Source organism: Crinia signifera, chromosome 3, assembly GCF_055691185.1.
Source record: "Crinia signifera chromosome 3, ASM5569118v1, whole genome shotgun sequence".
Taxonomy (NCBI): domain Eukaryota; kingdom Metazoa; phylum Chordata; class Amphibia; order Anura; family Myobatrachidae; genus Crinia; species Crinia signifera.
Window position 1 is genome coordinate 102052444 of NC_139219.1, and position 14112 is coordinate 102066555.

General features: G+C 46.0%; 2 protein-coding genes across 6 annotated transcripts in view; one reads left to right on the forward strand and one right to left on the reverse strand.

Annotated features, from left to right (window-relative positions):
- Nucleotides 1-685: 685 nt before the first annotated feature.
- LOC146063695 (uncharacterized) lies at nucleotides 686-11868 on the reverse strand. Of its 2 annotated transcripts, none has more exons than XM_083176312.1 (3): nucleotides 11800-11868; nucleotides 1917-2165; nucleotides 686-848 (listed from the first exon to the last, which is right to left on the reverse strand). In XM_083176312.1, exons 1-3 carry the CDS (start codon nucleotides 11819-11821, stop codon nucleotides 796-798), a joined length of 324 nt encoding a protein of 107 aa, XP_083032438.1. In that variant the 5' UTR covers nucleotides 11822-11868; the 3' UTR covers nucleotides 686-795. The 2 variants fall into 2 exon arrangements, with proteins under 2 accessions (XP_083032438.1, XP_083032437.1); XM_083176311.1 differs by lacking the exon at nucleotides 11800-11868 and adding an exon at nucleotides 11441-11613.
- The window catches only part of SCAF8 (SR-related CTD associated factor 8), a 179323-nt gene continuing 176525 nt past the window's right edge, over nucleotides 11315-14112 (forward strand). For 2 of the 4 annotated variants that reach the window (XR_014471640.1, XM_083176309.1), the window contains exon 1: nucleotides 11315-11741. Coding sequence is in view for 2 of the 4 variants with exons in the window: in XM_083176309.1 (XP_083032435.1) it covers nucleotides 11712-11741 (30 nt within the window). In the remaining 2 variants the exon portion in view is untranslated. The remainder of the gene's footprint in view (nucleotides 11742-14112) is intronic. The other 2 variants (XM_083176308.1, XM_083176310.1) reach the window with 2 other exon arrangements.

The following is a 14112-nucleotide window of genomic DNA, read 5'->3' on the forward strand; positions in this document are numbered from 1 at the left end:
ATACATGTAGACTCATTACGCCATGTAGTAACAGATGCCTGGCACGAGTGAGCGCCAGGTTCCTTGCAACTTGGACAACATTGGGTATCATTTTTTTTAATGAAAATGTGTATTAGTCACAAGGGTTCTTATTCTGATCGGTGCGTACTTTCCCGAATTCTTTCGGTGCGGTCCGCACGCCACGCTGTGCGGTGGCGTACGGCTAACGTCCGTAGAAACGCCCACGTGTCCTCCACATTCGGACGGACTCATTCTTTAAGAACAGGGCGTGTGTACGGACGACATACAAACCGTGCGTGTGCGGTGGAAACGTACAGATTCTGCACGGTCTTCCCGCACAAGCACGGTCTTACCGCGTCAGAACGTACGGGAAGCTGTCCGTACGCCCCGATGCGGAGTATTTACGCTCAATCCCACACTTTTTTACTGAGTACACACAGCGATCACATGACCCACTTAGGCAATTAGGCAACCTCCTGAAAAAGGGATTGTTATCAATTTCAATCAATTAAATGCTCATCTATACTGACCCACATTCCTACTACATTCATGACACACATTAACCCTTACAGCATGTGACCCTAACATACATCTATATACACTATTTACATTTTGCTTATTTAAAAGATTTTAAACAAGTTACACATATACTTTTGCATGTTAGAAAAAAACACTGACAACTTAGAACTTTAAATAACTATTTATTATTATACAAATGAGAAAAAAAAGGGCCATAAATTAATTTTCAGCATCAATGAGGCGGTCCATTTCGGACAACATCTGCCGCATCAGGCCTCAAATTCTTAGGAGGGCCCCACGGCGACCCTCCTCTACTTGGGCAGGCTCATCTGTGGAGGAAATACAAATAGAAAAATGAATAATAATATTCATGCATACATTTAACATAGTCAAACCTACATTTTAAACATGCACCGTGACAGGTGTGTGTGTATATGTATATATATATATATATATATATATATATATATATATATATATATATATATATATATATATATATAGACACATATATAACTATATATATGACACATACACCTATACATACATGCATACATACTACATGTAAAGCCTGATTTTGGCCCTCTACCCTTTACTCTGTAGAACACCTCACAGTCATACTGCTCCTTCTCAATCCAAACCCACCAATGACTAAGCTGTGAGAAGCATGTCACGCGCTGCACCAATCACAATTCTGCAAACAAAGTTCAGTGTCTGTTATATGATGGAGCCTGGCAGGGGAGTTACACAACTCTCAGGAATGCACAGTACATTGGTGCAATCAAGCATGGCTTGCCTGCTGATGGTCTGCTCCAGAAATCATTGTCATAATGCCAGTTAGGTGAAGCTGCAGCACTAACCCACTCCCATGCACAAAATCATTACTAAGATCAAATCATCTAACAATTATGGTGGCAAACATACATGCAGACTGCAGGGGGTGGTTAGCTACAGGAGGGCCCAGGGGCACTGACCACTTGTTACTCCAGTCTAAGCCACGCCTGTCCATACTCCAATTATGCCATACTGAATCTAGTTTGGTCAAATTAAGCACCTGTAAACTATACTCACCTATATGAGGCTACAGATTGTACGCTTGCAGCAGGGACATGTAACCCTTACATGAGCACGTCATGCCTTTCTTCCAGGATACAGATTAACTACACTGGTTCATTGACACTTAAAATCGACCTGAAAGCCATCCCCACAACCTGTGTCATTAATATGTGTCCTGGATGAAAGGGATGGTTTGCCCACCCTATCTAACCCCTACGTGTGTCTGTTGCTACCCAGTTTGTTTAATCACTTTATAGTATTGAAAAACACAATTGAATCACCAGTGCTACATAGCAAATAGTAGATGACAAAAGGAAAAATTAATCCTTATGTATACATACCAATTTCTGGCGCCTGGACGACCTCACAGGCCTCAAAATCGTCCTCATCCTCTTCATGAGGGGCCTCCACTGCTGGCACCTCCTCCTCTGTTGCCAGCGCCTCCACCGCCCACCCATCCTCCTCCTCCACTTCGTGTGCCACCTCCTCCACCATCCCTTCCTCCTGTGGCACCTCCTGGGCCCTTGGTTGGCCAACCTCCTCCTGGCACACCTCTGGCTCCTCCCGGGCCTGTCTTGCTCGATCTCGTGCTGTGTTTGGGAAAAAACAAAAAAGTGCTGATTAGGGGTCATTTGTATTAAGCCTTATCAAGCTATAAATGCAAAGGTTATAAGTACAGATAATTGTACAGGCAAACAGCTCCTTTGTGGCCTTTACAAAACACAGCCTGTAACATGGCAGGTATGCTGTGACATTTGGGCCATTGTAAGCATCACAAACATTAATCCTACTCAATTACATATTTTATCACCATTACAGGGTGTCAACCAGGAAGTAGCACACATATAGTGTATGCCATGTTTCACTCATGATCAGGCTGGTGGCCTTATTGCCTTAAATAAGGTCATGTAAGCAATCATGTACAAATGGCCATTTCATGTATAAACACTCACATCTCGCTATGATGGCCCTGATTTGCTGGAGCAAATCCGGCTGGCGTCGTCTCAAGTCGGACCACCGCCGCTCCAGCTGTGCGATGGTCCGCCGCACCTGCGTACGGGCGTATATGCGCCGGCGGGCCACCGCATAGGCATTACGTTTCTGCCTGTTAGTAATGAATGGCCCTGCACGGCCCAGCCTGGTCTCCATAACGGCGACCAGTGTCCTTAGCTCTGCAGGGGAAAAAGGGGCTGCTCTGCCATAGGACGCCATCTTAGCAATGGCACAAATCAAACCATCATGTCCTGTCATTGGTTGATCAGAGTGATATTTGGTATTAACTTTATTGTTCATTTTAACACCAACAGCGTGTATGCGCCCGAACAGACGGCTAACCCATTGCATCGCACACCCATCCTAAACAGACAGTGTAAAATAAGATGGAAACACATTATATATAATCTCTAACATTCACCAAACATGGGTATAAGCAACAGGTGAAATAGTCTGCATCACTAGACACTTACACTCAACAAGGTACTAAACAGATATTTTATAATGAAAGCTATGCAGCAGAAACATAGCAAATAGTGGCAGACCTTTAGCCAAAATAAGGCCATGCTGCCATGTGTACCCTTACCTTCTACTGGCCCATACTACAGAGGTGGAATGAAAAGTAGCTAGCATCCAGCCTGAATTTGGAGTGCTTTCACATGTGATTTGGATGCTAGCACTGATTACTTGTGGCTAAGTGGTGGACTGGATTTACATATGGAATGGGTAGTGTCAGTTGTACTACATACCAAACAAGTGCACAGTACAGATGTACATTCAAATATACATTTCATGTGTGACCTCAGTTTTATTTGGTCTTTGGTGTTCAAATCTGCATTTAGCTACTAAATCAGACTTACTCAGTTTGCCAGGTTTTTGTGAAATATTTATCCACACCAAGGGGCGTGCCGCATGCGCCGCACGGTTGACGCTGCCGTACGGAACGCGGCCGTACGGAACGCAGGTTGCAGCTGATGAACGCCAATTACAGAAATAGTATTTAAAGTGGTCTTAGAAAGGCAAACAGTTGTTGCAAACATGGCTGGCTCAGAGTCAGAGGAAGAACAGGTGGTGCAGAACCTCTTGTCCCGCATGGAGTCCAACACCACCTATGTCCCCCTCAACCCAGAGCAGCCAGATGGGCCATCAACATCAGGCCAATCAGCAGCTGGCCCATCCTCAGCATCAGCAGAATCATTGGGAACACAGCAGGTGGCTTCCCAACAGAGTAGCCAGGCCAGCACTTCAAGTACAGCAACCGGTGGCCGTGGCAGTGCCAGTGGCGGTGCCAGTGGTCGTGCCCGTGGCCGCAGTCGGGCAACAGAGGAACCAACCACAAGAAACATGGCATATGAACCGCAGGAGCTTGACATCCTGGTGACCCGGGCACGTGATTTGATAGAGTGCCCACCGGTAAAGTTGACACACACAAGGAGATGGAAGATCTGGGAGGAGATAACGGCGGAGATTAATGCAGTGGCTCCACAAGTTCGTGAGGCGGAGCACGTTAAGAAGAGGCAAGTACATGTGTGTTACATTTGAGCAGTACAAGTCCAGTAATGTTTACATTCAATATTAGATGGAGTTGGTCAATGGGTGGTCACGTTGCTTGGAGGCACAGACATGTTTGCCATGATATTGAATTGATAGTTATTGTAGGGTGACTGTGGTTGTATCTTCTAAGGGTTGCTTTTCAAAATTAATATAATCTAAGTTTGGTGTCAGGAGGCACATGTTGTATTATGTTTCAGATTGCAATGGGTGCTACAGCAAACATGAGGAGTGACATGTATTAATATGTACACTTTGATTGCAGGTGGCACGACTTCAAAGGCAACCTCAAGAAGAAATTGACCCAGCGGTGGGAACACAGCCACACCTCTGGGGCTGGCCCCATGCCTGCCAAGCTGAAGCTCACCCCCCTGGAAGAGATGGCACAGTGCTGCATAGCAGTGGAGGAGGTCCGGGGGGTGAGCACCATAGACAGCGAGTCCCCAGCGGAAGTGATGGCTTCTACGCTTGAAGGTAATTATTTGCCAGGCCATAAGTAGATGTTTTGAATTTTGCATGGAATGTGTGGTAATTGGTATTTTCTCGTTCAACAGCATCCCCACCGCTTGGTCAAGAATCTCTTGAGGAGGTTGTGGAGTCTGTGCCACCTGGCCCCAGTAGCAGGCCCGTGCAGCAGCAGCCGGCAATGTCCGCGGCTGAATTGTCCACGTGGGGGCATGTGCTAGAAAGTATTGTGCAGCAGGGAGACTCGGCATCAGAGCGGGTGCGTAGGGCCGAGGAGGTGCTGCAGGGTTTGACCACCAGCCAGCAGAGTATTGCTGCGAGCATGCAGGCTATTGCTGCTAGCCTGCAGGTGCTGGCTGATCAAGCCCTGCGGCAAAATGAACTCCTCCTCCGCCATAATGAATTTATGGTGGAGCTAGTTACCACCAATAGGGTCCTAATGTCACCCGCTTCTGGTGCATTACCACCATCATCACTCCCTGCTGCCAGAGGGGGAAGAAGATCCACCCCCTCCCCAGCATGTGCTCCACGTGACCCACCATCTGACTCTGGCCGTGGGCGAGGCCGAAGAGCTGCTGCACGTGGCAAGGAGCCTGCCAGGGGCAAACGTGCCCGCAAATGAACTTGTGTCCCCATTAATCTCCACCGTTATGTCTTCCCAAATCTTCCATTGAGCTGTATGTGTCAGCATCCTGTGTCAAAATCCGTGCCGAGGGTCACCACATTTGCCCGTGGTTCAAATGTCATGTTTGGTTCCCCTGTTGCCCAGTTTCGGCTAGCATTACTGTGTGCTGTACTTGAAGTGTTGGTGCTCTACTTTTGTTGTGAAGCCACCTGATGTGTTCCTAATGATTCTGCTGTGGCTATTTATTATATATTATTTACTTTTAGTCCTGTTATGGTACCATTTATTTTGTGATGGTTTCGAAATTATTTTCTAAGTTTCTTTAATAAATGTTATTTTGGCCCCACAAATGTCTGTATTAATTGATACATGCAGAAGTGACATGTGTATTAGTATTATTAATATTAAGTTGTGTTCATTATTTGCAGTGTAAAAGTGTGTGACAAGTGCAGCATGTAATGTTCCCTTTAAGCTGCAATGGTTCCAATTGAAGCAGTGAGAAGCGTGTAATTAACAAGTAATGAGTAAAGTAGGTGATTGTATTGTGTTCAGCTGACATTGGTTGAGGTGCGTCCGTCCTCATTAGGCGTTCCGATTGCCTAGCGCATGACCGAGTGGTGTCCGCTAAGCAATACTAGCCTTTTGGACACCGCACATTTCTTCCCTTTTTGTTCGCGTGCATTCGGCGTGCTGTCCGAATGCATGCCTACCAAAATATGTGTACTCCCCCGTGTCCGCCCATGTTTCCGCCCAGTTTAGCCCACTTTGAAACTACGCCCCTGTGTCATTCCGCATGACGCCCATAACACACCCATATTGGCCGACTGATTGCGGTGCACATTTCTGTACGGTATTAGTGAGAACAAGTACGGACACCATGCGTGGCACATGCGCATGGCGTTCCCCACGCATGCGCAGACGGCTACAAAACGCGATCCGAAAGAATTCGGGAAAGTACGCACCGATCAGAATAAGGGCCAAGGTGACTAGGATGAACTGTGCTGATTAATTTGATAGATTACACTTATATATTGTGTGTTGCTGAGTTTGTATGTAGTACAGAACTAGCATTGGAAAAAAAGCTGTAGCTGTATACTTTGGCCCTGATTCAGGTTGGCTTGGTAAGCTGAGAACATCACAGCTGCCTGCACATACTATTTTGTGATATGGACTACACGAAAGCACGCATCTCATAGCAAGGCAAAATAACCACAGTGCTATTTGAACTAGACATTATGCGATTTGAACTAAAAAGTTTAAATAGCATGCGAGAATCGCACCATGTGGGCACCTTCATAGGAATTTTCATTATTAGTAAATATATCCCTTAGCCTGAAATAAATAAACATGTTTGCATGGCATTTTGGGTGCATTGTTGTCAGTGATATCACTGGTTTCAGGGGGTTATTCTGATTCACTTGGAAAGGCACATTCACTCTCTAATGGACAAAACCATATGCACTGCAGGTGGGGCTGATGTAACATGTGCAGAGAGAGAGTTAGATTCGCGGGGGGGTGTACTTCAAACTGATTCAAGTTGAGTATCCCGTATCCGAATATCCGTTCTCCGAATTATTCCAAAAACCATACATTCCAGAAAGTGAAATTTTTTTTTTTTGCTAAAAACTCACTAGGGACAATTGTAACAGCACTACTGAGGGAATGATATGTAACTGGCACTATATATGTACCAGCAAATGATTGCTTGGCATTTAAATTCAGTATCTGAGATAGTACACAAATTTTGTTTCATGTTGTGAAACCTTGTTTTTTGAACAAATAAAATATATCTGTGTGTATTTCATGTGTTTGATGTGTTTATACAGCATAAATGCAAGATACTTCAAGATACATCATTGAAATATTAAAATATTCCGAAATACGGAATAATCCGTTATCCAAAATTCTCCTGGTCCAGAGCATTTTGGATATGGGATACTCAACCTGTATCTATATTGCAGTGTAAAAATAAAGCAGCCAGTATTTCCCCTCCACAGAAACAATAAAACACCCAAATCTAACTCTCTCTGCACGTGTTACATCAGCCCCACCTGCAGTACATAGGGTTTTGCCCATTACAGAATGATTCTGCCTTTCCAAGTGAATCAGAATAACCCCCTCAGACTGTTCTGCAAAAAGGCAAAATAAATCTCCTCTTAAGGGGCATACACACATTGCGATATGAACTACTGATATGTACTATATAGTCCATATTGGTAGAAAACAGTACATACCGCACTGTGGGGGTGATTCAGGTTGGTTTGCAAAACTCCTTTAATGGACAAAACCATGTGTGCTGTGGGTGGGACTGATGTAACATGTGCAGAGAGAGTTACATTTGGGTGGGTTGTGTTCAAACTGAAATCTAAATTGCAGTGCACGGACAAATCAGTCAATATTTACTTTGCACAGAAACAAAATAACTTGCCCAAATGTAACTCTCTCTGTACAGGTTACATTAGCCCCACCTGCGGTGCACATGGTTTTATCCATTAAAGTACTTTGCTTTTGCAAGCCAACCAGAATAAACCCCCTGTGTTTCTACAGCTTTCAATACTGATGCACCACCACAGGGTCAGTATTGCAAGAAAAAAACTAAGTGTGCAAACTATTTCTATTATAGTCAAAAATGGCCTCAGACAAAATTGCACTGTATTTATAGTCAATATCGGTGGTTCTGGGCTCCGCGGAGTTCATGTGAAATCGCATAGTCAAAATCAGGCATAGCGAAAATCGCATCCAATTGTAAAGCACAACGAAATATGCTGCGCAATATAAGAAACTGTAATTAAATAATAAATAAATGTAGCATTTCAATGCTAGGGAAAGGAGCAGCAGGCATGGGGGGGTATTCTGGTTGATTCGCAAGACACGCATAATAGGTCGCGCGCAGGACCGAACAAACGTAAATAACCCCCATGGTCACATTGGGATACGACATGTCAAAAAAAACGCAGCTGGCTGCGGCTACATTCCATACAACCATGACATTCTTTACTTGTGAGTGAAGTTACTGTTTGGTAAGTGACACAGTATATGTGGTTGTAAATAGGATCACATATGAAATGGATGTTAAGCACTTTTCAATGGCTGTAACAGAACAAAGTATGCACATAGACCAGTGGCGTAACTATAGCCCCGCAGCCCTCGCCATGGCGGGGAGGCGCTGAGTAACTGTGGGCGCTGGTCTGCACTGCGGGGCTATGTTACTTTTCACTGTGTGTGGCTGACCGGGACATGTGGGCAGACAGCACGCCCTCCCCATCCCATCCGCCCGCCCTCGTAGAGTTAATCACCCCCCTTACCCCTCCTCATGCCGCCGCATTCTCACAGCGCAGATCTCCAGGTTCCGGACTGTTTCCTCCTGTCGTACAGTGCTATTGAAACCTGCCCCTCACAAAATGGCTTTTTGTAGGGATGCTAGAGGAGGCGGCGGCGGCCTCCTCTAGCATCCTTAAAAACTGTCTGCTATTAAGGGGCAGTCATTTTGTAATGTAACATTTCATTAGCACTGTACGTCAGGAGGAGGTGGTCCGGAGCCTGGAGGAGATTTGCGCAGAGGGAATGCGGCGGCGGCATGCGGCGGGGTGTTTAACTGTGTTGGAAGGGCTAGGGGGCGGCGCCTCCTATAATGGCGGGGGGGGAGGCTAAAAAATCCTAGTTATGCCACTGACATAGACCTTTAAAGCCTTGGAGCACAGTGGAGTGTCAGATCCAAACTAATAGTCACTGTGGCACAATGGAAGAGCTGATAACTGATAGCTGAGTAGGATGCAACAGCCACTAAAATCAGCACTATAAACTTACCACGTTTCAGCATTAATCAAATGACATCTTCCAAATCTTAAGGTGCGTACACATGGGGGCAATTATTACAAATATCGCTGGAAATATGGTCGCTGAGCGACCATATTGCCAGCGATGGGAGTGTGCACCAGCAAAAAATCGCAAAAATCCAGCAAAAATCGTTTTCAGCCCCTGAATGGTCGCTGGTCGGAGGAGCATGCTCCTCCGACCAGTGACTTCCACTGCCTCTTCTCCCGGCAATGTGACATTTTCATCTGCGACCATCTCTGGTCGCAGATGAAAATGAAACACTAAACAATACGATTGCTGAGCAATATGCTGCCAGTGATCATATTGCCCTGTATGTATGCACCTTAAGTATACCACTGCACAGTAAGGCTTCATAGGTTTCCGTGCACTTGTTTATTCCATACTTGCCTACTTTTGAAAACTAGTTTCAGGGAGATTATAGTTGGTGCTTGGTTGCCCCACTTAAGGGGCCGAGAGCACACCTGCACACTAGATATACAGTATACTTCCCTTATAACCTTAGGGAAAATATAGAAAGGAAACCAGATTTGAGTAAGAATATTGGATGGTGCTGTTCCCAACAGTAATGGGTTGAACATATTATGTAGAAGGAGAAAGGGACTGTTCTTTGGGACGCACACTTAGCGTGCGTCCCAAAGAACAGTCCCTTTCTCCTTCTACATAATAGATTATAGTAGGTAGCAGAATTTTTCACAGCGCCCCATTGGCATTGGGGGCGTGTCTAGTTCCATATATGGAGAGATTGTGAAAAGAGATTGTGAACGTTTGAGTTTGAAGAAACTCAGGCAGCCCGAGGTGTGCTCCCACCACCACCAGTGCTGTGCCTAAACACGTGCAAAGAGGGCAGCCGTACGAACGTTTGGACCCTCTCCCAAAGGAGAAAGGCCCCATGGTTCCCCTAACCCCCCTCAACCATAAGGCCGAGGAAGGAAAAAAGGGATCGGTGGGTCCTCTTCGCCGAAGCTCAGAGAGACCCGCGTTTCCTCCACCCCCGGAAGGGTTTTGGACGGTGGGTCCTCCGCACCCGAAGGTTTGGAGAGACCCGCTTAGGCTTCCCTCCGCCTTGCGGCTCGGGGTTGCCCTCGAGGGGACCGGGACTCTCCCCAAAAGGTGAAGAGTCCCAGCCACGTTTGGGGAACGGAAGGCCCGTTAGGGACAGCCGCACTACCCAAATCAAAAAAACGTGACAAACTAACGAAAAACGTGAAGTGCTCAAAAGTGCAAATCAAAGAAAGAAATAAAAAGAGGCCCTAGCCAGAAGGCCGGGGTGGGGGTGTGAACATGGCACCTAGAAGCATGGGTGTGTACTGCTACATCTGAGGGGAATCTTTTAAAATGACATGTAAACAAATGTAAATAAGCCCCAAAGCAGTTAGTGAGAGCTACAATAATTGCTAAAGTGCTGGGAAATGGTGCAGATGATTCAATGCAAATGTATCTATCTCTCATTCCTTTTTTCCCCCAATAATGTAACAGTAAAATGTGGGCTTGTTAAAAATGAAAGCGAGATTGGTAGACTAATGAGGGATATTGCTTTTTCAGGGAGTCCTGCACAATGCAGGAGGGTAGGCAACTATGGTTTATTCATTATCTAGCCCTGGTTACTTCTAACATGAGAACTGCACACCTGTCATAAATATAGAGCTGAAATGAACTTCTCAGTAGAACATTTTAAGTTTCATGCAGTAATGTATTTATCAAGGGTGTAAATGCAGGAGGCAATGGAAGGCGGTTGCCTCTGAGAACCAGTCCTTAGGCAGGCAACATACCTTCCCACATTGCTTAAGGTTCTGCATTATGTACCAATAAAAGTCAACCGTTGTAACCATTTAAAAGAGGAAATTATATTGGTAAATAAAAACTTTTTTTGTATGTGTTTTGCCACTTAATCTGTAAATGACAAACAGGTGGCGCTGTAACACCCATGGTGATACACTCTTGCCACAAGACAGCTTCACTGTTGCGAGGACAGGAAATCACGTGTTAGAAGGGACCACACCCGCCCATTATGCGCATCAGATCAAAAAGTTTAAGTTTAGGCTGTTTCCTCTTCCGCTCTACCTCCTGTTCTCTATAGTAGTGAGCATTTGCTCCTCCCAACCCGAAAACAAATAAAAACAAAAACGCAATTTGTATAAATAACCCAGGGGCGGTGCGCGCGTGTGAACTCCCAACGTGGTGGCGTGTATATGGCCTGGCGCGGTGACCAGTGTAACTAGTGTGAGATAAGCCCGCCACGTTCTCGCCTCAGGGACATATGTGACTTATTCCCGCGCCCGGTGAGGAGCAACGTCTCCCGCACACACGCATTGAGGCTGGGTGCCGCCATGTTTAGTGCGCAGCAGCTCTCTGAGGAATGCGCGCCAACTACTGCGGCACCCCAGTTCCCGTCACCTGCTGTGCTGCCCGTAGACGCCAGCGAGCACCCCGTGTCTGCCATTGTCTCCGCCGGACATGGTGCTGCTGGCCGCCTTGCACATTACCCACGGTGTGTGGGGCTTTTCCTCCCCTCCTCCCTCCATACTGGTAGCAGGCAGCTGCAGCACTTCCTCCCCTCACCCCTCCTCCATCCACCTCCTCCCCCCTTCTCCTCCTCCTTCTGCTGCTGCTCGCCGCCTCCTCCTCCAAACAACACGGCGGCGGCGCTTCTACATCACCCGACAACATGGAGGCCGTCAAAACGTTTAACAACGAGGTTTGTAGCCGCAGTTCCCCCTCTTCCTTCCCCCCTCTCTCTCTCTCTCTACCCTTACATGCACAGATACTGCTCGCCATCTGCAGCCGGGGCCCGGAGGTGACCGCCTCCTCCCTCCCCGCGCCCGGTCTCCTCTGCACTCTACTCGTGCACCGGACGAATTACCGACACTATAGGCGGCAACTGCTGTGAGTCACCCGCAGGGAGATCCGCCGCATCACGCCGCGCCGCAGGCTCTAGCGGCCTCTGCAGCGCAGACAGGCCCATTGTGGTGACCCCTATGTAGGCTGTCTGCAGAGCAGCAATCCTGCCTACAATATAGTATAGTAAAGGACAAGCCTGGTTCTATATCTATCGCACACACACAGAAATATAATCTGTAATTAGTTGGAAGTGATTTAGCAGTGAGGGACTAGGCAAGTCCCACACACTTTTCCTACATAACAGTGAACTTAAAGGGGTCAGCATAAGTGCTGGTTGGCTCTAGCATGGAGTAAAGGCCCACATGCACTGGGCAATTTTACCTGTAATTTGGGCTCTTTTTCTTGCGATTGCAGCAATCAATCACAGGAAAAGAACCAAATTGCAGGTGAATGATAACGTGTCCGATGCAATCAGAGCACTGATCTGGGCAGGCTTAACTGAGATTGCATGCAATATATCACATGCAAAAGGACCGGGCGGCTTAAGGGAGCATTGCGTGTGACTTTTACAATTTAGAAATTGCCATAATTTATGGGGGTCCTAATGGAGCCCACACACGCACCGTTGCCGGCTGTACGATGGGGTGCGCGCTCCCACGGCACCTCATCGTACAGTACAAAAAGTATGTGCTGCACATACTTTTTGTACTAGCTTTTTCTAGCACAGCATCGCATCTCATGCACATCGTATGCACAAGGCATACGATGCGATGCTATGTGTGCTAGTTAAGCCCACAACGCACGCCGGGATCGGTGCGTGTGTGGGCTCCATTAGGGTGGTTATAGCTAGGCATAAGGTAGCACAACGCTCACTGAATTCTGTTTGTTTCCATATAGTGCTGTGCACTAAAATTTGCGAGTTTGGGGTGAGATCGTGGTACGATGAGGATGAGTTGATATTTACATTTACCTTAATATTTACATTTATAAGATGGATCATGCTCTTTGTCAATATACAAACATTTCTATTCTGAAAATATATCCATAATAATGTTATCTTATGACTTGTATAGCATCACCAGGCCAGATTTGGTTTACAGTGTTCTACCCAGAAAATCTGTACAGCCTGGTGGCATCAAGAAGTAGTGGGTAGGGTCCTTCAAAATAATAAAATGTTTAAATCCTGACCATATTGATTTAAACTTGGGATTTTTGTATATGCATATATAATAATACGCTTATCTTTGTGGCGGCACTCCAAACGTGTGGTGGAATGAGGAATCAATTGAGAATAAGCCGGTGCCCTCTGAAGACAGCTTCTACACTGTCAGAATAGTGGCAGGCCGCACAGTTTCTTTAGTTCAGAATTTGTTGTGTGGGCTGCATCACATTAAATTAAGGCAGAATGCATCACCCTACAGTCTACTTCAGGGGTCCTCAAACTATTTTGCCCTGGGAACCCATTAAACAATAAAAATAATTACAGTACCCAGCAAGTTACCGCAGAAGGTCATCACATCACATGTGTAATCAGCAGACAGCACATGCATGGCAGCATTGGGGTAGGGATGACCATTGATGATTAGAAATCATCAATGGTTTATGGCCGATGTGGAATAGTTTTGACATCGATGGGGAGAACCAGATGGTTTCCCACCATCGATGTCAAGCTTAAACAAATAGTTTTGCTTTTTGACCAAGGTGCCAGGACACAGCATAGCTCCGCCCTTAACACCCGCGAAGCCCCACCCTCCTATTTTGATCAATCAGAGAACATGGATGAGCATCCACATGTAAAAACATCAATGGTCATCCATTGAATGGTTAGTTATACACTATCGATGGCCAGTTGCAATTTTGCCATCCATGGAAAAGGCAACGATGGCCATCCCTACATTAGGGAGGCACAAAATGATGGGAGGAGTCTACAATAACAGACAATTCAACAGATTTTTCAGACTCATTGGGGGAAATTTAATAGGATGGGATATTCAGAAAGTGAGAGATTTGGTAAGAAATCTCCAGTTTTTTAAAGAAGCAATCATTTACAGGGCAAAACCAGTTTGATTTTGCAGTGTAAATGATTGCCGCTTTAAAAAAACCTGGAGATTCCTTACCAAATCTCTCACTTTCTGAATCTCACCCATTGAATCACTGACTGAGATTAGAAAAGTCAGCAACATGGAGTCGGGACCCACTTTGGGGTTAGGACCCACAGATTGAGAACT